The sequence below is a fragment of the Syngnathus floridae genome, chromosome 7 (assembly GCF_059516105.1).
Source record: "Syngnathus floridae isolate MCC-2025c chromosome 7, RoL_Sflo_1.0, whole genome shotgun sequence".
Classification (NCBI taxonomy): domain Eukaryota; kingdom Metazoa; phylum Chordata; class Actinopteri; order Syngnathiformes; family Syngnathidae; genus Syngnathus; species Syngnathus floridae.
Window position 1 is genome coordinate 13,625,323 of NC_142419.1, and position 26,949 is coordinate 13,652,271.

At 38.6% G+C, this 26,949-nt stretch overlaps 1 protein-coding gene across 1 annotated transcript; it reads left to right on the forward strand.

The window, feature by feature from the left end:
• The first annotated feature begins 464 nt into the window (after positions 1-464).
• Positions 465-26,886, forward strand: drd2a (dopamine receptor D2a). Its single transcript, XM_088380893.1, has 8 exons — positions 465-900; positions 16,230-16,540; positions 18,643-18,752; positions 22,341-22,477; positions 23,448-23,656; positions 24,404-24,487; positions 25,432-25,813; positions 25,919-26,886. Exons 1-8 carry the CDS (start codon positions 831-833, stop codon positions 26,113-26,115), a joined length of 1,500 nt encoding a protein of 499 aa, XP_088237019.1. The 5' UTR covers positions 465-830; the 3' UTR covers positions 26,116-26,886.
• The last annotated feature ends 63 nt before the right edge of the window (positions 26,887-26,949 follow it).

Below are 26,949 nucleotides of genomic sequence, written 5' to 3' on the forward strand. Positions count from 1 at the left end.
TAGACATGCAGGACCCCCCCTAAAAAAAAAAAACAGAATTGCCCACCGCTGCTCTATAAGGTAACACAAATGATTCCTTTTGTTTGTGCAAGTGCGTAAACAAAACAAGCTCTTTCAATAAGGGAGGATGGAGTACTTCGTCTTGCAGAGCGTCCTAATACCACGCCTCAAGCATCAGCCACATTTCCGGTGTTTAAAGCGCATCCTTCCAAATTTAATTTCCACTTAATACCCATTTAATTTCCCGCTACATTACCACCTCCACTCAGCCACTGATCTACGGCAGGAAAACGTGTCCACTTTGTTCCCTGCTGATGCCATCACCAGAGTGCGCGTATATTACGCACGTTTGAGCGGATTGGCGGAGAATCAGAAGAAACGGAGACGCGGTGAGGCAAAACGTACTGAGCGTTCTTCCGGCAAGCGTGCACATTAAGCATTAGGGCTTCGGACAGATGTAACCCCGCCTTCTTTTGCCACTTGCTCACTCCTTGTCTTCAACGTACGCCTCCTCAGTCAGTCAGTACGGAAGGTAACTCCGTGCGTAAAAGCTGCCCCTTGGATGCGCTCTGCCTCTCACCGAAAGTATTCCTGGAAATTCATTTTTAATCATCAACCTGCTCACGGTTGATGTTTCAAATCGGGCTGATTATTTCTGTGGCTCTTATTGTCATTTCGTTTTTTTTCTAAAGTGTTTTTCTTTTGTTTTTTTAATTCCAAACGTGCCCGATGCCTCCTGCGGGAGTCGATGCAACCACTCGCTCCTGCGTGAGAGCGCTCGACAACGTGCAAAGCAAATGAAGGCGAATAAAGTGGGGAGTTAATTGCCAATGCTGGATTTAAACGAAGGCAACAGAACACAAGCAGCGACACAGATCCGCTCAAACTTATGGCGTGAAGGTAAGATTTACAAACTTTGCCTTTCAATCATGCTATCCCTACATATATCGCCTAATTGGAGCTTTTTGGTCAGGTTAGGATGCTTGGATTGAGTCATTTAATGACGACATTAATTAACTCATATTAACTGTTAAAGGTGCATTCATCACTACGTGGTTTTAATAATATCCAAATATGAGTAAATGGCTCCACTGCTTAAGAGAGCTGTGGTGAGAAGCCTTTTCCTCTCATAGCAAAAAACATGGCAAAATCTGAAAAATATCATCCATCCCTAATTTGCACACATCATTTTTCTTGCCTATATCATGATACTGCCCACTTCTGCTAAATCGCTCACATCCTTAAGTGAACACATCAGGGCAGTGTTGTGTTGTCTGAAAAAGTGACTTTTAAGGAGCTTGTGGGTTGAATGATTTGAATGTTGTGTATATATATAAAGATATAGTCTTTGTTTTTAGAAATGCAGAATGCAGACCATAACAATTGCATAGGCTGGCCATTTATGACCCACTGTCCATAGGTTGCCGACCTCTTTCTTACTGTATTGATATTGGCTTTGTATGTGCTCACTAATAAGCCTGACATGTGTTTGCAGCCTTGCAGAAAGTCAATGTGCGTTTGTCGTGTGGGCAGTGTCTGAGAATTAATTGCATGTGATGCTGCTGAAAATGAAGTCAACAGTGAGGGCATTGTTGAGTTTAACCTTTTTTTCAAAGAGGAAAAATAGAGTCACATTTTTAATCAGATGGGTGATGTTGACCTTCAGACTTCCAGACCGATCAGGTTTATTCTATTCTGAGACTGTAATAGGGAAGCGGAAAGAGCAAAAACTGCAATGTGAACAAAAAAATGGAGTATATTTTTGAAAAGAGATATCTTTTGTGAGCAGCTGTTCTGACTCTCAAATTGAAACTGTCATTAAGAAATTATGCTTGTTAAGCTGTGTATGGTAAGATAAGGTGAACACCACGTAAGTACTTAGTGCAAGTGCATCCTGCAGGAAGAAAATAAGGCCAATGTAATAGCGGCGTGCTGTATATGAAAAAAGGATGTCCTGTAAATTTGCTTCCCAGTTGGAGTCTTCAGTATTGGCCCTTATGGATCCTCACAACTGATTCAGCTTTTTTTCCCTGTGCACTTATCAAGCCATGCAGATGATTTGACAGAAATAGCTCCAGTGAATCAAATCTCCTGGAGGGGTTCTGAGAAGGGTCTGTCTGAAAGGCATGTCCGCTCCAGCTGCATTTGATTCTAATCAGCAATTGATAACAGGAAGCCAACTTCATGTGATTTTTTTTTTTCATCTTTATTTACACGAGGGTGTCTTTAAGTGATTAAAAGCTCAGGCATACCACAATGGCTTGAGTCAAATCACTTTCTGCAGCTGGTCATTCAATAGTGACATTTGAATTGAACAAACTGCTCTCTTGGGAGACCACGTGTCTTCAACCCAACATGAACACGTCACTGATCATGTTTAATCACATAAGCATTGATCTACTAGCAGGTCCACAATAGGTGTACCTATTGATGTGTCCATAAGTTTGCATCATCATGTACCACATATCCTTCACTTTTCTCACCTTTCTAAATGTTCCCCCACCTTCTCCCTGGATTCACTGCAGCTCACAATGTCATCTGCAAACATTGTAGTCCAAAGGCATTCCAGGCTAACCTCATCTGTCTGCCATCAGTATTGCAAAGATGAAGGGGGCTTAGAGGTGATCCCTGATGGAGTCCCGCTTTCACCTCACACTTCTATCACATTGACAGCTCTTTTGCATATCCTTGTACTACTTTGTCATGCAGTATCACAAGTATACTGTACATCACCAATGTCAAAATATCGTCGTATTTGTAACTACGCTTCATCAGTGGGAGCCTGGTGCACAAAAAAAGATTTTATTTGGCCCAGGATGACCCCCAAAAAGGCAAAGGGATGTAGACAGGAGCTTCTCTGACCTTTGCGTGTGCTTCTATCAGTATCATCAGGACACAGGGATGAAATACAGAAATACTACTAGGACTGACCCCTAAATAACAGAATGTGTAACCCCCCCCCCAACAATGTTGATAAAGTTGTGTCTGTGCTGCACATGATTCATACGAGTAATTTTTAGTATGCATGGGAAGTGTTTTTGCTTCATTTTGTGTTGTTTTTCACAGAATCTTCATTATTTTTAGCACTCGTTATAATTGCCCCCACACACATTTTTTGCGCCTACATTGTCACATGATAAGGTGCCCATATGCCTCACATTGTCTAAAAACATTTGAAGTTAACTAACACCTTCCTTCTTTTATATTTAGAAGGTTTGAATAAAATAAAAATAAAAACATCCAATTGCTGGCGACACCTCATCTTCACATGGCTTTTTGGACATATTGATAGCGATGGTGTCAAATTATTAGGAACATATTTTGCTTTATTTGCAACCCTTATATTGTTAGACAAGTTCAATATTTACAATCGCAAATCAATGCCTTGCAATATAGTGTTTAGAATGCTCGTCAGTGGATTTACATTATGGATTTAGATGTGTCTCGTTGATTTCGCAGCACTTTCCCTATTAGTACCGTCAACCATAAAAAGTCCATTTATGCATTTTTAAAGCCAGGGATTACCATTATGGTCCATTATGGTCCATTGGAGGCGTTCCGGAATGCAAACTAGCTTAAACGTGCAAGGTCATTCCAGTTTTTAAAGAGATGGGATTTATCATCGGAGAGTATTTATGGGTGTCCGTGTGTTTAATGCAACTCACATTCTGAATATAAGAAGTATATAGAGCTTTGATAAATGTAAGGTTAAAATGAGGAAAGTTAGCCTACTTTTCCTCAGGAAGGTGTGCAAACGGAAATAAAAACGCAGTCCGCTTGAGGAGTCCAGATTGTTAAATCAGGCAGGCTGATTGCAGCACATGAAACCTGACACACGGGCAAGATTGATTTCTCAGCTGGCTCACAAGCGCTGAGTGAATCACTTGGTTCCGCTCACAACGTACTGTAAGTCAAAAGGTCACATTTGGAAAAAATAGAAAGATCAAGTAAGGTGATGGGTCAAGCTGCTGGGCTACGCCGGTCGGCACGCCTCACTTCAATGGTAATTTTCCAAGCCCTTGTGGCAAAGGTCGGATATTGCTTGCGTGGTACTAAACGACATTTTTACTGGAGGCTTCTTTGACATTTTACTCGAGAGGATGGAGTCGTTTGGTGAGCACAGGAGTCTTAGATACTGATTGCCTTTCAAATGGAAGATCTGTGCAGCATGCTTCAGGTGGTAGAGCAATTCCCTGAAAACACAAAGGTTATGGGTATGATCCCGAACGTGCCCTTAAGCAAGATAGTGAGCTCCTAACGCTTCATTACCAGTCGGTGACTGAGGAGACCGTACTTGAAGGTCAAAAAACATACTAGCTTGCAAAATGTGGAAAGAGATGTATGGTTTTTTTTGTGTGAATACAAATACTCCAATACAAATCGACCTTTGAGTCATTTGATTTACAAATGAGATGCCGCCATGGTGTTGTTCCTTTTCTGTCCTGTAGGTGGTAGTATCATTACCAAGGTTTTAACACAATCAATAAAAATAACAATAAATAATAAACAACAAAATTAAACAAGTTCTTTAATTAGCAAAATCTATCAGTGGTATCAAACATGTGGCTTGGGGGCCATTTGGGGCCCATATAATGAAATTTTGCGACCCCCTTGTCATTTAATGTTCGTTAGTCTTTTGTGGGGGGGGTTCTTTTATGCACTACTGTAGTTCTGGCTCATGACAGCTTTCAGCGAAATATAATCCTGAGTTACTAATGATTGAAATAGTGGATTTTTTAAAAATATTTTTATGTGCAATACTCGATGCAGCCCAAACACACCCGCATATAGATTCATTTTGAGACCCCTGATCTAAAAGGTACTTTTTGATGAACTTGGGTTTGATAGATTCAATCAAGCCCAACGAGCTAACTTGGCATCAAAAGGCGATCAAGCTACTATACGCCATCTTTATTGCTTCGACGCAAAAAAGCCGGCTTACTTATTATATTTGCAGCCACTTTGTCCCGATTGCTTTTGTGTAGACTGCATTCTTGAAACCACTTGCAACCCATTGAGACAGACATTGTGTCCAAGAGCCAAGCATCATCTACCGTTTTCATGATTCTATTTATGTTATTGAGCAAACTACCTTTTCACTGTTCAACGTGTCAAGTGTTGCTTCGTAGTATGCTAGTAAAATATGTTTTTTGAGCAGGAATTTTCCTCCTGTGGCAACCTAGGCAAAATGACAGCAATTGAAGAAATGCATGAAAAACTTAAACTGCATAAATGACATTCCTTTACCAAGAAACTGTCTTCTCATTTACACTTTCAGGAAAAGTATAAATAGAAAAATAGAGAAATTGGCTTGGCAGGAAAATCGATTCTGCATGAAAAAAACTGTAAAACGTTCACGTTTGAATACCATTTTGCTATGGCTTGTCATAAACAGTCGTTTTTCTAATTGGCATAATCCACATGGAATAAGATGATTCTAATTAGTGCAAGAAGAACGTAAATGAAGGGACGGATTAGCCGGAATGTCACGTTGGGGAAATAGGATTGATATAACAGCTGTAGTAATCTAATTTGGATTCACTCACAATAAACCTCGTCACGCGTTGTAAGCGACTTCCAGAAAGCTTTCAAGTGGATGTAGAGAGACTGAAAAAAAAAAAGGCTGAAAGTGTATTGCTTCATCTACAGTCATCATAATGGCGCAATGTTGAGTCACCATTTGTTTTTTATTTTGCTTCTGTGCCAGACATAAAAATAACTGAGTAATGAGTTGACTCGCCCGGTCTGTAGGGCAAGGAGAGTTAGCCACTTTTTTTATTAATGAATGTGCAAACATGCATTCAGTTATAGGTCCAGTGTTCCATTTGTTAATTCCTACAATCCTAAAAATGTATATCAGTAATATAATGAAAATTTGTGGAAATGTGAATATTTACTTTACAAGTAACAGTGTGTTTCTCTATTTCCACAATGTTTTGGTTAGGGGCCACTGTGCATTGAGTTAAAAAAAAAAAAAATAGTCTGGAGTCTTGCAGCTATTTTCATGTTTGAAGTTATTTTTCTCATGGTTTGAAGGAAAACTCCATACGCCATGATTTAGAATTTGAATTCAGTGAATCATAAATACGTGTGGATGCACAAGACATTAGCATAAAAAAAAATGAAAAAAAAGAGTATATAAAATAAAATTCATATGCAAATTTCAATCCCCTTTCAATACAGTCGCACTGATTTATTTTTTATAATTACCTGAAATTGCAAAAAAAAAATGATTTGGCTCTTTTTGGTTGATAAAGAACATAACTAGATGCAAATAATGCTACGTGAGATTTACCTACAGTCACGACAGCGTGCAGATTTTCTTTTGTGTGCTCCTGTGTGCGTGGACTGGAAAAACATGCTCGTGCGTGAGAAGCAGCCTCACATGAGACAAGATCGGTTGTTAGGTTGGAGCTTTCCTACAACCTAATGAGACTGATGGAGGCTCTCTCGCTCTCTCTCTCATTTTTACCCTCTGGCGACCTCTGAAATCCAGCAATGCACCTCAAATTTAACCTACGGTCCTTGTTTTTTTTTTTTTTTAATAAATGTGTGTTCTCATGAAACATCCAGGAATATCTCCAGTGTTTCATTGGCTTTCATCACTTTGTGACACTACCTACTGTAGAGAACAGTCGGTCCCCTGCCAGCTGTGAAATATTTTTATTGAGTGGCGTTTCTGTCATCATAGGTTATTGCATATGTCAGTCAAATATTGGACTGAGTGGCTCCAGCCATTTCAAAAAAAAATATTTTTTTAAAATAGCATGTCCTTTCTTTTCAATGACAGGTTGATTTTTAACATAATGCTAATGTGTTTTTCTGCATTGGTCATTGGGAATTTCAGGAGATTTTCAATAAATACACTTTATATACATTTTATAGTGAAACCGCTTTGAAAGGTCATCTATTACCAATTTTTCAAAAACGTTTATATCCTCTCCCTGTAATTTCTAATCAAACGCTTGATATGAAAATCTTTAGAAAAGTCGATGCACGTTTTGAAATTTGACACAGAAATGTTCGGTGATGACAAGAGCACAGAGAAGAGGGTGTATAATTGCAATGCCAGGATAGTGACACAGTAATTGCTCAAACTCGAATGCGCAGGTTTATTTTGAGTGCCAGTTAATGTCATCGCAGTTTCCACCTACACAGCCAGCCTGTGGAACATAGCGAGGTAATTGTGAGTTTTTTCCGTATATGGCGACAAAAGAGAGGTTTCTGTAAAAGGAAAAAAAAAATGATTTTACAAGATAGTCATTGACTTTTTCCAGCATTGATGACTTTTGACTAGGCGACTGAGATGCTTGCCTGATAGAAAACTAATTATCTAATTATAGCAAAGCAAAATCAACATGTTGACGGTATCAGTCAGTGGTTTTGCTATCTCTAGAACTCAGGAGAACATTTTATGTTCATGGAGCTTTGGAGTGTGACCAAAGTCAATCCTCAACTCTTAGAACTATAAGCCTATTAACTTATTGCCTACACAGCTTAGCAAAAAAACATTTACTGTGAAAAAACTGCTGCTACAAATAAATCACCAAGACTGATTAAAAGATTACAATAAAAAGCTTCAGGTTGGCATAAATACATTTTAAACACGGGGCAAAACTGCACAAAATAGTCTTATAATGCAGAAAATGAAATAAATGTCAAATTTCATTTAAAATAATAGAGGCAGAGGAGCTTAATAAAAAATAATGCCTTTTGGAATAGGAGCGTAAAGGTGTTTTATTTTCCACAGCGAAATTACTAGCAATTCAGGCAATGAATGCATTGCAATTAAAGATAGTTTCATTCTATGAGGTTTTGTGGCAGAGCAGCTCCTTTTGAATTATGACACCATTATTGTGTTATTGTAGCAGAGGGTAAGCTATCCGTTGATGTTGCAATAAACTCAAGTCCTCTATTGTGCACATAACTAGGGTGCATCTTAATGGATTATACTCACAGGTCACAACATTAGGTACTAGTTAATACATGGGTGTCAAACGTAAGGCTTGGGGGGCAAATCTGGCCCACAATAATATTTTATGTGGTCCGTGTGATGATGTGGGTTATGTTTCTTGCAAATCTTCTTGACTTTTAACAACACTGAGATGAGATATTGCAAGATTTTTTTTCTTACACCCCCCCTTTTTAAATCAAATTGAAAAATGGTTGAACAAACAATTTACTGCCGTTTGATTTCTAAGCTAGTTAGCCATATTTTTTTGTGATAGTCAATCATGCATTTATATGGGTTCAAACTTCATAAGATCACATACAAGAGCTGTCAAAAATATGTTTGGTAAGATAGTGATAGCGAATATTTGTTTGGACGTTTGGCATCACTCTCTTCAAAACAAGAACAATCAATTCCATTTAATTGACCAAATTCTTAATCACTCTTTATGTCAGACATAATTATCAAATTGTCGTGAGCTGTCTAGAATCAGGATACATGAATTATTCAAAGTAACTAGTTTTGTTTTGCTGTGAAATAATCACCCCACCCGCCTGATCGACTGTCGGAAAAACTTTTAACAGTTTGCACTTCAGTGGAGAAAAGAACGATTACAGTCGCTTCTTCATTCTTCGCTCGCTGTCAAAAGGTCACATCCAGTTTCGATTACCTTTTGGAAAGTGAAATTCTCTCCACTTTTATCTGATGAAACAACAAAAAGTAGTTATTGTGAACACGACAAACATCCTTTCATGTGCTTATCGTAAGGCCGGAGAAATGAAAGCCCAGTCGCTGTAAATGCGGTGGAGTTAGATAATGCTTTTATAGATCAGCCGGGGTCACCGGGGAATAAGTGCGCCCGCTCAAATGCGAGACCGAGCATTGTGGGTAAAAAAAGTAAGTGTAAGGATTTCGCTCATACTGCCGAGGTGACTTGACCCGGTCGAGATTCTGTTTAACTTGCTAAACGAATGAGCTCGCCGCACTGAGTTCTATTTGTACTGTATATTATGTGGTTGTGTATCTTTTTTGGAAAAGTGCGACTATCAGTTTTTCACCCGAGGCCGAATCTGAATTACCGCTTGGCACAATGTAATGAAATTGATCCATTTTTCCACATCGCTCAGTGTGATGCTAACTACTGTTTTCAAATCCGACAAAACGCAATTTACAGCACTTTATAAGGCGTGTTTAGAATGCAAAATCGTTTGTTTTTTTAATTTTCCGTTCACAGTTATTGCATTAAAACTTTAGCATTTGGTGTCACGCTTTTAAGCAGCTCGTTATTAATAAGCATAAGAGCCGACGAGTGTAGCTTTCGCTTCTTTCAACAGATACTACATCCCGTCAATTGACACTTTTGGAATTGAGGTCGGTGGAGGGTGTACAGAATGGATGCTTTAAGGTCTATTTGTGAGAGATTGGATTTGCCGGAGGGAGGCTTGCTTTAAAGCGTGCATCCATCCATTTTCTATATCGCTTATCCTGCTCAGGGTCGCTGGGAGCTGGCGGCTGTCTCGGATGACTGTGAGGGAAAGGCGAGCATGTTGGTTGCCAGTTAATCGCAAGGCACTGCTAACTGTCCGCACTGTCGCCGAGTGGCACAGACTGCCCCCCCCCACACACTCCCTCGTTGCTGCGTCATTAGTAGGTCATCAGAAGGTGAATGAGGAGACACTGTTATAGCATGATACAAATACATTAATCATTTATAGTGAACTTGAAATCAGTCATTAATTTAAATTGAATTCTAATTAAATTAAACTTTTAATTTGTCTTGGAAATTTACATAAAATAGTGTGATGGTTAGTTTCATGATTTTTTATTGTATTATTATTTTTTTTTACTGAAGACAAATTAACTGTGCATTATGATGTATGAGTATGAGGTGCCTAAGTTTGTGCTTTTTGTTATGATAGTAACTTGATATTACCAAGATGCTGGGCGAGGCTCTAATCTGTGACCACTTATTTAAAAAAGGAATCTGAATATCCAGACGCATGAGTAGGGCTGTGCTTTTCTGGCTTAATTGAACTCATTAGGGACACGGATGATCCGGTGATTATCGCAATTGACTTTGAGCAAGAGGTGGGTGAGGGGGGGAGCAAAGCACCAGCCATTTGCAAACAGTATCAGTCCAAACTGAAAGTTATTATAATATCTTGGGAGAAGTGATTTTTTTTTTCTGATGGCAAATTATAGTTTCTGCTCTTTCATTGCTGCAATCAAAGACAATCAAAATATCGAGCTATCTAATTGCGAGCCATTTTTTTGCTTGAGCTGTTGGAGCCAAAGCAAAAATCTAATATTCTCTTCCTCTTTCTACAGTCATCATCATTAATTAACTTTTTGCAATGAAGAATAAACGAGCACTATTAGATTGTTCTGCTGTAGACAGAACATAAAAGGAGCATTTTATACAAAGTCCAATTTGTAACTCATAAGTCTCTTTTATACAGAAGCGAATTAGCCGTAGAATGTATTTATTGTAAAATAATTGCCTGCTATGGTTTCCCCTTTGATTTGAAATCTTTCCTACTTGTACTTTTCAACTTTTATACAGTTTATTTCCTAAACTTGAATTATTCCCCACTGTTACCAGATTCTTATTTGTGTCAGTTCAATTGACGTTGCTGATAATTGTATGGAATTATTGTTGTTTTTGTTGTTCCACTCAGTGACAATATTTCTGAGTTTGAGAATTAGCATTTGAACGACATCTCAATTGTGTTGATATATAAAGAGGGGTGACTATTTTTCTATTTGTTGACTTTGTTGTTTTCTCAAATGGGTTTGTAATGGTAGAAAACAATCATATCCCTATGAATAAAAATCAGTGCGATTGAGTTGAGTTGCGATTCAAGTCATCCTTTGTCTTCTATGTGTTTTTGTCAACTTTAATCATTCATACAATTGTTTGTATTTTGATGTTTTTTTTTTTTTTAACCAGAATTGCTGCAGGCTGCTTTACACCCCCAATTATATTGTGGCCATTTTATGTTATCGTGAAGGTTTACCGGTGAAAGCTTTCTTATGCCAGTTTATTGACTGGCTTCGTCATCTGCACTTCACACAACACCGGGGCACTCGGGGAGTCGAGAGGATAAAAGCTGGCACGCAAAACGCAGCCCCGCTGGCTTCTATCCAGGGTTGCAACCTTTCTGCTCGCATCGCGGCGTCCATGTAGTGGAAGAGTCACAAAAGAAACTCGGGAGACAGACTTGTCTGGTTGTAAGTTCATACATACATTGAAATAAATTGCTAAACCAACTTTAACGAGGTTGCTAACCAAAACAGCAGCACAGAAATTGATTTTATGTAACAATGATGATCCAATGTATTATTCATCTACATTTTTTTCTGTATTTAAATATTTGTTTTCATTTGGCACTTTAACGACTGTGATTTTGAATATGTTTGAAGATAGTTGCGAGGGTTTAGTCCATTCCAAGCAGTTGTCATTTTTTTTCAAGGATTGCATAGATGTGAGATATTCATTGATTTCTGTCAGGAGGCTGACTTTTTTTTTTTTTTGCATGTGACAGCTTCCAAAGTGAAAACAAAATGTGAAAGTATTCTCTTGTTGTGCTGTCAAAGCAGGAAATGCCTCATTACAACTGTAAAGAGATTCAAATCAGCCTGCTAATCAATCACAAAATCAAGCAGACAACTTCAAAGAGGGAATTGGAATGATTTTATTGGCTGTCGTGCCCGCTCACAATAGCCAAAATCCCGAGGACATTTTGTCCGGTGATCAAAAGAGACGGGAAACGATCCAAATTTGACAGAAAACAATGACGAGTTGCCAAAACGGATTTCAGGGATTGACGTCGTTGTGTATTCATGTGGGCCTCATGCCTAATCGTGTTTGTGATACTGCGGCAAAAAAAAAAAAAAAAGTTAAACATCCATTGTCATTGTGTTTGCCAAGTGGTGATTACACTCTCAGGCTGCTTCCTAGCGCCTCTTTCTAAACACTAGTAAAGGATCACTGAGCCTTCCCATAGCACAGGACTACTTGATGAAATGTTTACAAGAAGGCAAAATTGATTGTTTTGTTGCTGTGCGTGTGTATTCAGGCCAACACCGAAACAAATGTCGAAATGCTTTCATCGCTTTTTCCCATCAAAGCAATCGTGTCACCTTTGAATGGTAATTTTACATGTGGGCGGAGCCTCTGCATCTGAAGAGGCTGCAAAAACGCCCTGGACTGATTGACAGACTAAATCGCTATGTCATGTGACATGTAATTGCTTTATAGGTCACACGGGTGACAACAACAGTACTGCGTGGGATGGCTCTCTAATAGTTGGATCAAATGAATAGAAACGCGTTAAATGTGCCAGATTGCAGTCGAGCGTGTAGGAGGTTCGAAGCTGTCAAAATATCGACGGTAAAATGATATGCTGCGTTGCTTAGAGTAATTTAATGCACAATTTATTTATGCACACAAACCAGTGCTCAATCCTTGATTATGAGAAAAGAAATAATAGTAACGACACAGATTATTGTTATCTAACTACTCTCATTAATTTTCTTGCCTCCTTCCAAGTCTACTGCATTGTGGCTTCATGCAGAGGTGATTTAATATTCTGTAGGTAACTTGAGCTGCTGGTTTAATCACTTATCAAACAAACTGAGTTAATAGATTGCTTAAGGAGACAAATTAAAATAAAATCTCTCTCTGCAGATTTTATATCACGGTTGTGTTTTGGCAAAGCCTAATTGGGTGTTTGCTCGCCATCTCAGAAGGGATTGCCAACATCAACTTTTCGATATGCTTAATGTCGATATTGGCCGTATTGGGCGACGGCTGGGTTTTTCCAACTTCAAAATAGTTGTGCAAGAAAGTGGAAAGCACAGCACCTTGGTGCTAATGAGACAAATAACGATGGAGGAATGCGTCTTGTAGGTACTTCTCAGTGTGGAGCTGTTTGAAAGGCAGGGCAAGAGATTTTTTTTTTTTTCCAGGAGCAGAAATAAATCAAATTTGAAAAACACAAGCTCAAAAAGGAGCTGATTTCTTTTCATTTTCACTATATAACTCATTATCACAGTCACCAATAAGCATTTTACACCCTAAGACCCGCCGCTTTTCATGCATTAGCCAATCACAGTGCTCACCCCTCCCTCTTTGGTGTTTATCTCATTTCGAGTTAATTTAGCAAACCAGCTCATTTATGCATGATCGCCAACAACTTCACTCATGTGTGGAGCAGATGTTTGACAGCAACAGAAAATGTGTATTAATGGTAACGCTACTGTGGGCTGCAAAAAAAAAAAAAAAAATCTCTGCAAAGGGAATGCGATATTAGTTTCCCTCCCACAGTGGAATTAAAAAGCCACATGGCAAGGAGGAGGACGGGTTTCTTTAATCTGTCAGTGGAGCAGAGCATGCACCTTGTTCCTAACCCTCAGATTGCACTGAAATCATAACTTTCAATTTATTTCTGTAGGGGAAAACAACAACTTTTATATATTTAATATTATTATGCTTTGGAACTGTTAATTTCCCTTGTGGATGAACGAATTCCCTCCCTGTTGAACCTACAGGGTTATTTGTCATCAGCAGGTTGAGCAAAAAGTACTTTGGCTAATTAAGAGAAGGTCAAAGTTCAATTATAAAGATTGAAGAGCATTTTAGGTTCATCCTGAAATGTCACCCCAAATGTGAATAACCTTTTGTAGTTAACGTGAAGACTACATTTTATCTCATTAAGGATTTATGACATGCTCTAGGTAGGTGCTGCTGTTTTGGTTAGCAAAAGCATTCAAATGAACGAGAGGGAAAAACAGCAGCTATGCGGCCAGCGGTTTCACACATACGCAGAGCAGCGAAATAAATAAGAATGGACAGCACGGGGCATCTGCAGGCTACATCTACAAACTGGTCCCCCGGAGCACATCATTCTTGCTTCACTCACTCACTTAGTCTTTCTTCTCTTTGTTTTTCTGCAGAAATTATGCCATCTCTCCATGCACCGAGGCAGCCTCCTCTGGCATTTTCTCTTCTTTAATAGGCTGATTACGCGTTTAGAAAAATGCAGTCACACATGCTCTCATGCACACACACACAAACACACACTTGCAAAGTTTGCTTCATTATGTAGTCTTATTAACATATAGCGTGTGAGGGGGCTGATGCGATTATCTACCCTTTCCTGCATTTGCAATCCCAGACATGGCGAAAGATACACATTTTGACCGCAACATTAGCCACACATGTATTTATAGATTTCCGTAATTACTTTCTTTATTATTGAGGTTATAGTTTGTGCTGCATCATATCGATGGCTGTGTAGTGAGCCATTTAAAAAAAAGGTTACAGTGGGGAAAATGAGGATTTAATGTACCACGGATTTTACACGCTTGGCCACTTACAATGGCAAGGAATGTGAAAACAAGAGCAGAAAATGATGGGAATATTTTGAAATAATTTGTATTTTGTTATTGCACTGAATTTATTTGATCACCTACCAACCAGCAAGAATTACGGCTCTCGTGGAATTTTATGGGTCCTGAATATAACACTGCACACCTGAAAAATGGGCAAGCAATTTAGATAACCGATTGTGTAAGAAACTCCAAAAGAGCATCAATGATGTCAATCTCAATTTCTTATTTATTTAATTGTTTAATTTAATTTAGTTTAATTTAATTTTATTCTATTTTATTTTATTTTGTTTAATTTTATTTTAGTTATTTATTTTTTAGTTAGAAGGAAAACGTTCCAAATCAGCAGTACTTGCTCACCACTGTACAAAGTCATTCAAGTGAAGCATGTCGAACTGATGGAGCTCCACTTGTGACACTTTCTTGGAACTTCTCTCAAGCTCCATTTTCTCAGAATTTATTGTGTGGCTTAAATGAAGTCAGTTTTCTATATGGTGTCTATTCAGTCATTGATTTTATACAAAGAATGCTGCCAGTAGAAATTCGCCAAGTAGCCATTCGTGAAATTTCAGTCAATGGCGTCTTATTGTGTTTCACTGTGTTTGCCTTTTGTTGCCTTTGCTGCGTGGATGTCTTTTATACATTTTGGCCTTGACCCACGGAGATGTTAACTTTTTTGGTGTGTGTTTGCGCAGAGCATTATATGTTTTTTTCCACACCACCCTGCTGCAGGTTCGCCTCAGGCTTTTGCGATATCCTCCCCAACCGCAGCGGGCTTCTTTTGTTGATCCCTCAGGCATCATAATATTTTTAGGACGTTAGAATGACACCAAAATGTGGTGTTTATGAAGGATTGCAAATGCTTTTGTTGTCTCTTTGAAATAATGTTAAAGTAACAATCACCATTCAGAATTCAACAGTTGGTGTTCAAAAACTTTTGACTGTTCTCTAAAATGTGTCGGTATAGTGATAAGTATAAAAATAAAATAGCAATTTTGTATTATATATCTGCTTTTTTAGAACTATAACAAATTTGTGTTCATTCACTATCACATTGTGTATTATTGGCATCAAGTGTAAAAAAAAATGCATGAGTGAATTTGAATTGAATTTTCCTCCTTTCGTGATGAGTCCAAGTGTAGGCAAGATGGACCTGGAAAAAAAATCGATAATTCAGATATATAAAATTATTAACATGTTTCTAATTGAAACTGCTAACAGCTGCTAAACTTAGAATTTAGCAGCGGTGGGGAGAAATATTCGAAATATAGAAATATTTTTCCTCATATACAAAGCTTGCATAACATGGTTAACCTACTTAGAAACAATTTATCAACCGTGTAGTATGATAAAGTCGCACCATGAGTAATTCCAGGCCTCGGGCATGATAGTGCACAAAAATCGCATCTGCAGTCATCATTTGTAAGTAGCAAGCGACATGAGAAGTCAAAAAGCGTGCAAGCTTCGGTTCTTTGTCTCGCTGTCTGAACATCTCCCGTGCTTTCGCTGCCTCCTTTGGGATATCTTCTCACTGTTTGTGTCCCGCACTGGAAGGGAGGGGGAGGGGGGGAGTTGGTGCCTCCAATCATCTGTGCTATTCAGTTGTTATATTACATTCAATAAACCAAGAACTGTGAAGCAGATGCAGAAACCTCTAGGCTGTCACTGCAGTCGCCTTCTCCAACTGAATGATTCAAGATTTCTCAGACATTAATTGTTCCCAATGAAAGTAAAGTAATGGCTTTGGTTGCCATGACAACCCATGTAGCCTATATTTATCCATTGTTGTTGCTAGCCCAATGAACAACGATTGAACATGTATATATTTTTTTCTTCTCATAAATCCACTATCTAACCTTTTTTTTTTTTTCGTGTGTGTTTTCAGGGCCGGTTGCTGGCCTGCATCACTCACAGCTAATGGATGTCTTTACCCACTATGCCTACAACGACAGTTTCTATGACAATGCAACATGGGGCTTCAACGAAACGGCTCAAGAGCAGAAGCACGCCTACAACTACTACGCCATGCTGCTCACGCTGCTCATCTTTGTCATCGTATTCGGCAACGTGCTGGTGTGCATGGCGGTGTCGCGGGAGAAAGCCCTGCAGACAACCACCAACTACTTGATCGTCAGCCTGGCGGTTGCTGATCTTCTGGTGGCTACGTTAGTTATGCCCTGGGTTGTCTACTTGGAGGTATTCATATGTAAAAATTCAGACACAGCTGACTTCACGGATAACTCAGAGGGTCACCAACCCTGAAAATTCTTCAGAAAACGCTGATGGAGAATCAGTTTCCTTCTGGGGACAAAAAGTAATCTTGAAAGAAATTCTCAGTAAAATGCTAAAATAGCCTAGAGTCAATAATCTGGCCTGTCACCCGGAGAGTCCAAGGATCAGGGGAGGCAGTGCCCCCATGGCCCCCCCGCTAGCTGCACCAGTGGATTCCAGCCAACCCCAAAAAATCTTTATTGTATACATATTTTTAATACAGAAAAATAGCACAGCATTTTATATGATGATATTTATATTTTATATATATATTCATATGCATTTTATATATATTTTGTACTGTAAACAGCAGCTATATCTGACCATAGCATCAGAATATCACGCCAATCACAGTTCACACGATTGGGAATATTTCTAATTTTGCAACCCATAATCATTTCGTATTGTAACATAATGGCGAAGCAGCTGTGAGTCATCAGTGCAACCCAGAGTGGAAAGCAGAGGCTGGGGTTGAGCTTCAAATTTCTAATATAAAACAAATACGGAAAGGTCACTCTTGATTAAACATAGATGATGTCATGATAGCGGCGATGCATATTTTTTCTGAACCTATACTGTGGAAAATGGTTTTGCAATATCAGAATTTTGGGATGGATAATAATAACATGCTTGGACGGAGAATAAATAAATCCCACGAGACCATTTTTTAAAGGCTACTAAAATGTTTTCAATTTTTCATTTTATTAGGAATATACATCTTTATTTTCCTTTTAGTTTGATTTTAACTGGCATTGGAAATTGCTCCCTCCACTTCCGCTGTCAGCTCCCCAGCCTCCATTTTTTCACTTGCTCATCGTAACACCTTTGCATATTAAACCCAGAATGCTGACACAATTTGAATGGCAACAATCTTGCGAAAGCAAAATCCCCCTTTGGCTGGAATTTGAGCGTGCGGAAACGAAAGCAGCTGCGGCCCCACCGACAAACCCACTTTTCTTTGGGCATCACTGTCAAAAAGAGACAAAGCGAGCAGTTGCCCGTCGACGCAAAGTCTTGTCCTGCCAGTTCCGACTTAAGGTTCTAAATTAAAGCCGGTGACCCCACAAAGTTTGCCATGAAGCGGCAAGAGAGAAGAAAAGTGATCTATCAAGACACTAGTCAGGTTCTAAAGGTTGAAAAATGTAAAAGAGGATGAAAGGTTCAAAGGCAGCTCATTAGAACGTCTAATCTTTGTCAGGTCGCTGTTGGTGAAACATTTGAGGCTTAATTTTTGGATGACAAGGCCTCAGGGACAAAGATTAATCGACGCCCTGATGCATACGTCACATCCCCTTTTCAGAGCCGTGCGAAGTGGCAGGTGGGCTCGTGTCAGGCGAGACGGGGTGGCCTATCAGGGCGGTGTTCATAATGGGGTGCTTGGACTAACTAACTTAGAAATGCACGCTTTTTTTGATTGAAAGCAGCAGGAGGGCTACAAGCACTGAATGAAGGTGAACGGCGAAGAGATTGGAGTTGTATTTTTTTTCGGGTAGGAGCAGTCTTATCAGAACTGGGTGTGTTTACTGATAAACTGTAAACATCAATTATAAAATGTTTGCAGTTTGTCATTTTTGCCCTTGCACGTATTTTTACGTATTTCATGTATCGGGATTTCTGGACTATAAGCCGCACCTGAATATAAAACGCACCAGCTAAAATTAGAGGGAATTCCTGTTTTGTACATTTATAAGACGTACTGGACTATAAGCCGCAGATGTTTTAATGTTTAAGATCGGTATACAAATCATACATAATAATAAAAATCATAAAAAATACATGTGCAAAAAAAGTAGCTTCTTATAGTCCGGAAAATACAGTACTATATGGTCCAATTGAATACGTAAAGGGGGTTCAAGAAAAAAAAAAAATCAGTAACAAGCAATGAATTGGACTTGCTCACTTGGGCGTGTTGGATAAATCCCAAAAGAGTGAGTTATTCAGACAAGCAATTTCTTCCTAAGTGCCTCGGCTTCCTTTTGTTGATGGTTGCATGAAGCCACCGCTTGTCGGTATTCTTCCTCTTGCAGGTGGTCGGGGAGTGGCGCTTTAGCAAGATCCACTGTGACATCTTTGTCACTCTTGACGTGATGATGTGTACCGCCAGCATCCTCAATCTGTGCGCCATCAGCATTGATCGGTGAGTCAGACGATGCTCACATTGCTTTTTCATTCCTGGCACCTTTACATTGATTTTTTTTTTCCTCAAGGAAATGTTTCACTTAATGAATAACACCCTGAATATATTTTTATATATAATATGACGTTTGAATTTGCTTCGAAGAATCTTGATAAAATGCAATACGCTCATGTAAGTACTCCATTCCTAGAAGTCTATCCGTGTTTGTATAGAGATTGAATTAAGATTATGAAACGTTTGCAAAAATAAATTTCTATCTGGGTCGATAATTCCAATCTGAACATGTGAATTGTATGTTCATATTAAAATGCGACGGCAAGAGATAATAAAAAAAAAGCATGTCGTTAGTCCAGAAATGTAATTCTATAGTTCACCAAAGTGCAGACGTTTATTAACAAGAGTACGGGCAACCAGCAGGAACCAATTAATAAGACAGGATATGAATTACTGAAATGAGCCTCGTCACAGGTTTTGAGACGCAGTTTGGGAAAGGCGTGCACCCGACCGCATCTTTTCTACTTTACAAGTGGAATTATGTTTTCACTTGTTAACTATTCTCATGGGGACGCGAAGCCGTGAGTTAATTAGATACTGTTGAAAATCAGGAGACAACCACAAGCAATGCTGTGGTCAGATGAACAACTAGTTATTTGTTTAGAAGGGCGAGTATAAATACATTATGTAAACGAATTTGTAATCTGGACATATAGTACATATATACATATATGTACATATACTTATAGATATACGTGCATATACTTATACAATTCACATACACATACCTATACTTATATGCACATATTATAATAATAATAATAACAATAATTATCATGATGATAATAATAATAATAATAATACATCAGACTTATATAGCATCTTTCTGGAAATGAATACATATACGTACATACTTATACATACATATACTTATATGTACATATACTGTGTACATAGTATATATATATGCAATTCACATACACATACTTATAATACACATATACTTATGGACATATACTTATACATATACGTATACAAATATACATAGTATGCAAATACTTACATACATATAAATACATATATGTCCATATACCTATACATATACAATTCATACACACATAAACATACTTCTAATATACATACACATATACTTATGTATATATACATATTCTTATACATATCCTTATACCTATACATTATACTCATACATATACACATACACATATGCATATACACGCATATATGTACATATGTATGCATATCCACACAGATAGAGGCGGAATGTTGTCATGTTCAATTTTACATGATGTTCTGCTTGGCTGCACAGAATAAAATACTTGCTCAAACCTCTCATTACATAGAACTGGAATAGAATACATGTACATGTCTCTTTTCATTTTTTTCAGGAGAAAATCACATCATCACATATAATCCCCTAATGCATCATCATTTGTATTTGAAATGAATGTCTGTATAGAAGCCAAAGGTAAATGACACCACAATTTGCATTTAGATGTTATTTATAAGATTCGTATACGCTGGGTGTTCACTTGCTGATTCTCGAGGGGATGACTGTGACGGCTTTCAGGACTGGCATCCTCTTGGTTGAGAACATCTAAGTGTTTACCTAAAGGATAGTTATTTTATGAGAGTCTTGGATGAAATGTGTCGTGAAAGCTGGAGGCGGCGATTTCTTTCCAACATGAAAGGCTAGTTTGCTTATTCTGCTCCCTTTTGCATACATCGCCCTGTTCCTGCTTATCAAAGTGGAGTAAATTAGAAAGGGTTCACTTCACAGCTTCGTATGCTCACACTGCAGCTACATGCATACATGAATAATAATATTTTGGAACCTTACAAAAGCAAAATTGAATGTAAGTTGATTATTTTGTTAGAATATTGTTTTTCCCTAAGGGTTAGCCCTAAAAAAAAATCCACTTTTAAAGCACAGCACTGAAAAACACTTTCGAAAAAACGTCTGTGTCTCAGATGACTGGTAACATTACAAAAGCTTTTGCGGCTGGAACGGATAACTGGCGTTTCCATTCATTTCAATCGGGAAAGATGATTTGGGATAGCTCGAGTTACTCAAAACAAATACCAAAACGTATCTGAAGGCCCCTCTGCATAAAAATCCAAATGACCTTGACTTTTTTAACATTAACTGCACATCTGCCAATCATAAACACAGAATGTAAACAATCAGAGTGTTTTTTTTAACAACAAAGTCAATGAACATTAATTTACCGGAAAGGCCAGATGTTCTTGGAGACTCAAATCGGGTCAACTTTACCTATAGAGCACTTGAAAAGAAAAAAAAAAAAAACAGCTGCATATAATAAATAAATAACATAGTAACTGGAAAAGTAAATGCAGATGTAAAAAATAAAAATGTGTATGACTTTAGTGCACATTTGTCTTAACTCATCTATTTTGTCTTTATGCCTTCCCTAACGGACGTTCAAAATCGACGTTCATTCCAGGAGACCTTCAACAAAATTACATTTGACCAAAAATATCAATGTACAGGACACCATAGGAAGCCATACATTTCCTGACGATTATCTCCGCTCCACTAACAAGGTCGACGAATACATCAAGGTGTTCCCTGCAGCATTCGGAGTGTGAACCTCTGCTTTCCTTGCACCTTGCAACGGTCCAATCCATTTTTCTCACATCACACACGAACACAAACACACACATATAATGCTTCCATAAATCATATCACAGGTTTAGTCATCCACACATATTCAATTCAAACAATCTCCAGATTGTTTTTGTCATCACTCGCCCTCGCTTCTGGAAAGAGAAAAAAAATCCTGATGCTGATTAGAAGACTAATCAAAAAACATTGATTAACCGATCTGGGTTGCCTCCTCGTATCTCTTCCACAACACTCTTATCAGTGCTGGGAGACATAGCGAAACTCAAATCAAGATTTCAATCAATCAGTACATCACTCAAACCAAATGGGTCGAGGAATACGTCATTATGGAGAAGCTGCACGACTTAAACAACTTAAGTCATCAAGTCGGGGTAGTGGTAAGACCACTGGGAAAATCAAAAACTCTTGAGGAATCAGCCTGAAAATGCCCACAGACACCCTTGATCGACTTAATCTGCCATGGGGGGATAGAATGGGAGAACTTCAGTCGCCATGTTGTTCCAAATAAACAACATAATAGTAGCAATTGACAAAAGTTCACCGCTCAATGAAGTCAGGGCAACCTCTACACTTCAAACCTTTGGTTCACGTCATGCAGGGATGATTAATCCTTGTCTAGCTGCACTACTTGACTTTTTGTGGACGTGACTTACCTCAGGGCACAAGTGCTGAATGCGCTAGTAAATGCAATTATTTATTTTTACAATTAACTAATAATAAATTTCATTTATTTTTTATTATTTTTTATTTATTAGTTAATTTATAATTCAATGTATTAATTATAATGATTACAATTAACTTATAACTAATTTTATTTTATTTTTTATTTATAATTCAATTGAGTCTTTTAGCATCAATTTAAAGATCCTACATGTCATATTGTTTCTGTGACCTGAAACAAAGTTGCTCCCCTCCCTCCCCTCTCTCAGTTATACAGCAGTTGCGATGCCAATGCTCTACAACACCCGCTATAGTTCCAGAAGAAGGGTGACGATCATGATCTCAGTGGTGTGGGTGCTCTCTTTTGCCATATCCTGTCCTCTTCTCTTTGGGCTCAATAATACAGGTAAGGTTTTTTCTACACTCGATGTATTAAAACAAATAATAAAAACCGAGAACAAATTTTTTTTGTTCATCGACATTGCGGTCGTACGTTCGAGTAGTTCATCTTCAAGTGTCCAACTTGATAAAGATGTTATTTGCTGGCTAGAGCAAACTGTTCCCTGTGAAAACATCACTCAGCTGGAATGAAGGGAAAAAAAAATTGGGCCGCTCTGACCTTCAACGTAAACCACCATTTGTCTGGATACATTCTATGACAAGATTTGAAATAAGACCGCCACTCCAACTTTGCCAGTTGTTGAGTTTACTTTATTGCACAATACTTACAGTGACCCATTTACTCGTGCGTGGAAAAAACGACAACTAAACCAACGTAATGAAAAATTAAAAAATATCTGAACACTTCCCTTATTAGCCTTCGAGTAGGAATCATTGAATCTTCCAAATTGTCCTTCAACGTTTGTGTCTCACCCAAAATTAGCACAGATGGCTCCAACAAAGACCTGAATGAGAACAAGCAGCTGGGTGGATATTTTTAAAATGCTACATTTGAAGCAGTCGGATTCACAAAGGTGTTCCAAGTCAAGTCAAGTCAAGTCAAGTCTTGACTTGACTTGACTTGACTTGACTTGACTTGACAAAGGTGTTCCATGACTCACCTTGTTTGAGTCCCCAAGCTGGTGGGAATAAAAAAGTATTGTCATGTTCCAAGCGATGGGGAAAGGAGCCTAATAAAAGGAATTGTGTAAATAACCCCCAGGTGAGGCCAGGTGACATTTTCTAATGAATTTCCAAGACAAACCCTCAGTTGTCGCCAAGAATGCAATTTCAAGGAACAGCATGGTACACACGTAAGATGCCTTTTGGATAAGAGATCAAATTCCACACCAGTCATAAGAAAGGGGGCTAAACACAAATCCCTTTATTTATTTTTTCCGACCGGTAGTTTTGATTGTTCTCCTTTCTCCTCGCAGCCACTCGGGAAGCGTCGCTGTGCGTGATCGCCAACCCCGCCTTTGTGGTGTACTCCTCCATCGTGTCCTTCTATGTTCCTTTCATCATCACCTTGCTGGTTTACGTGCAAATCTACGTGGTGCTGAGGAAGCGAAGGAAGCGGGTCAACACCAAACCTAAGCAACGTTTGGGTCCGGCCGCCGTTCCTGATGTGGCCACGTCACTCAAGGTAAGCTTTGAAAACATTCCAGGAAAAAAAAAAAAATCTCGAATGATTTTTAGCTTTATTATACATCATGCTTTGAATGGACCTGGATTGTGTTGCATGAATATTGATTTTTGTCTCGGTTACAGCGAGATGTTCTATAACACATCCCGAGTTAAGTATATCTTTAAATGGTGCACCGTAAAAAAAAAAAAAAAAAGAAAGAAAGAAAAAACATCCCATTTTGCTTGGGCTAAAATTTGTTGGAACAACCCACAAATATAAATTGTTGACATTTGTTGACTCACACACTGCGGCAGAAAACATGTCTGGTGTGTATCCGTGTTTGTATAATGACACAAGGGTTTTTTTGTTTTTTTACGGTACATTACGATATAATTCAATGGGCTGTGAAATCACTTCATGGTAGCATCTTGACAAATGAGCAGATAATCATTATGATGAGGAAATAATCATTGTTGAGTAAGCAAATCACATTTCAATGCAGCTACTGGCTGACTGGCTGCACTTGTTTGTAAGGAAATTACCTCGACGTATACTTTATGATGCTGTCAAGTTAATGGGCTGACTTTCATCGGCAGATCATATCCTCGCTGAGCTGTCTCGCCGTGCTAACACTCATGTATTCCGCTTTGACCTTCCAGGATGCCGTATCTACGCGATGACAGCTCCCCGTTTTTATCACTCGTAAGCTGACATTGTACCTGCTGCTTGCTTGACACTTTTTTTTTTTTTTTTGGGAAATTGCAGGAGTGCACTCACCCGGAAGATGTGAGGTTGTGCACGATGATTGTCAAGTCAAACGGGAGTTTCCCCGCCAACAAGAAGAAGGTGGTGCGTTGTCATTTTGCTCTCTTTCTTCTTGACTGTGACGGAAAGTGAATGTGATGGACCCCGGGAGAGATTTAGCAAGATGTCACCTTGAGATGTGACATCCCATTCACTACGTTAAACGACATAATAATTGCTTAGTCAATTGTGTAGAACAGATTCATTGTCTTTTGAATTAATGGACCATATGACACGGCACTTCCAGTGCAAAGGTCAGTTGCCGCTGCCAATTTGTTAGATGCTACCGGGACGCCAACTGACCAAAAAATAACCTCTGTAATTAAATTTGGGATGTTGGCCGGGTTTTAAATTGTTTAACTTAGGAGAATCTAAGATATTAGTCAGCACGTCCGACTCAGAGATGTGCATGTACGAGCTTCAATCGACGTCCTGGATTGGTCACCAGCCAATCACAGTAGGTGTATGTAGTTATATATTATATAATTTGAAATATGTGTAGTTTAAAAAAAAATCCCCAGAAAGCAACATGTTTTTAAATTAAATTAAATTACATTAAATTAAATAAAAAATAAAATTAATAAACAGATAAGAGCTGAGTCCCATTCTTTATTGAATGCAAGCTGATACAAATTAATTTTAAGGCATTTTCAGAATGGACAGTGATGATTATTTCTGGCTACTGTTCACCAGGAAGTCATTCCATATTTTACGACTAGCAATAAAAAACTCTTTATCCACATTCAGAAGCAGTGGAACAGCTGCACTGTCTTTCCGCAGGGATCATTTTTAGGCCCACTGCTTTTGTCTTTATACTTGCTATCGTTGGGTCTTATCTTGAGATGGGGATTTTCTTTCATTGCTATGGTAAAGACAAGAAGATTTATGATCCATTAAAAGTGCTTTTATTAGGTCCTGAAGACATTAACGCTTGGATGAGCTTTTAATAAGCTATCTCTAATTTTCTGTTACCTTTTGACACTTCTCAGATATTTATTAAAGACGTCTCCAACAAGGGTGACGATTTAGAACTGGACGAGCTCAACAGCGGAAGCAGCAGCCATAAACAGAAGCCGCAATGCGCCCTGGGAGACACCCCGGCCACGAGTCACCAGCGGCTGATGCCAGCCAAGGCCAACGCGAGTCCAACTTCTTCACCCCCGACGCCTCCGGAGGAAAGCCAGAAAGCGGAGAAGAACGGAGACCCCAGCAAGGAGGCCTTGGGAGATCCCACACAAATGGTGGCCAAAGTCTTCCAGACGCAGACGTTACCAAACGGCAAGACGCAAACATCGTTGAAAAGCATGAGTAAGAGGAAGATCTCCCAGCAGAAGGAGAAGAAGGCCACGCAGATGTTAGCCATTGTCCTCGGTGAGTTTTTTACTGTTGCAGGTAAAACTGAAAGCACCAAAAAAAAAGAAAATTTAAATCTCCCAATTTCCTCCAATCATTGAAAAGGTTCTCCTCTCTTCTCAGGTGTATTCATCATATGCTGGCTGCCATTTTTCATAACTCACATCTTGAACACCCATTGCACAAAATGCAAAGTTCCCGCCGAGATGTACAATGCCTTCACATGGTTGGGCTACGTTAATAGCGCTGTGAATCCCATCATCTACACTACTTTCAACGTCGAGTTCCGAAAGGCGTTCATAAAAATTTTGCACTGCTGAAACGCGGCGAAGCTTTTTTTTTTTTTTTTTTTTTACGCTGAAGGATGAACACAAATATGTGGCTGGGCAAATACCTCATCTTGGAAAGGACCGCACAGTAAGAGGTAACTGAAATTTCATTTTCAAAGTCAGGGAGCTAAGTGACTAAAGAAGAGATTTTTCTTTTTCGTTGGAATCATTTAAGGAGTGTTTTTTTTTTCTCTCTCTCTCTCCGAAACTCTGAATGTAAAACAAGAAATGTCTGTAGCAACGGCTTGTTTGGCAAAGACAAATGTACCTTGTTCTCCAAAAAAAAAAGAAAAACATTGTGCTTGTCCCCGTGTACTGTATACACTGCACACACAAAATTGCTATTTATTGTGTGTATTTCTCGTTTCTAAAAAAAATATATACATATATCTATAAAATCAGTGTTCATTTTCAGTGTTCAATCAAATACGTGAGCTCTATATTCTGAAAACCTATTTGGAATGTGTGTTCATGGCAAAAGACTCTTTATAGTTCTTGCTGTATATCGTGGCTATGCCAATAACCACACGATTGCAATTTTATAAATTGGAATGTCATATTTCATTTATTATCATGATTATAATTTGTTGTAAATATGTTTTCCTAACACATTTATTGTGTTTATATTATATATGCCTGCGACGGAAATGTGATGCATGCTACACTGTTTCTCTACTCGGCTTCCCATGAAATGTATCTGTTCAATTGAAAAAGACAAAAAGATGTCCAATAAACAGTGAGACACTGTCAAGTGCCATTTGATCAACAGTATTTCATTTGTGAATATAGTTACACCCCAAAAATTGGACTGATTCTATTCCTAGC

Excerpts from the sequence above, each read along its gene's own strand:
- drd2a (XM_088380893.1), top strand. The coding sequence starts at position 831 with ATGCTGGATTTAAACGAAGGCAACAGAACACAAGCAGCGACACAGATC. Across the intron at positions 901-16,229 it reads CTCAAACTTATGGCGTGAAG|GGCCGGTTGCTGGCCTGCAT; the intron begins GTAAGATTTACA and ends GTGTGTTTTCAG. Across the intron at positions 22,478-23,447 it reads CTTTGGGCTCAATAATACAG|CCACTCGGGAAGCGTCGCTG; the intron begins GTAAGGTTTTTT and ends TTCTCCTCGCAG.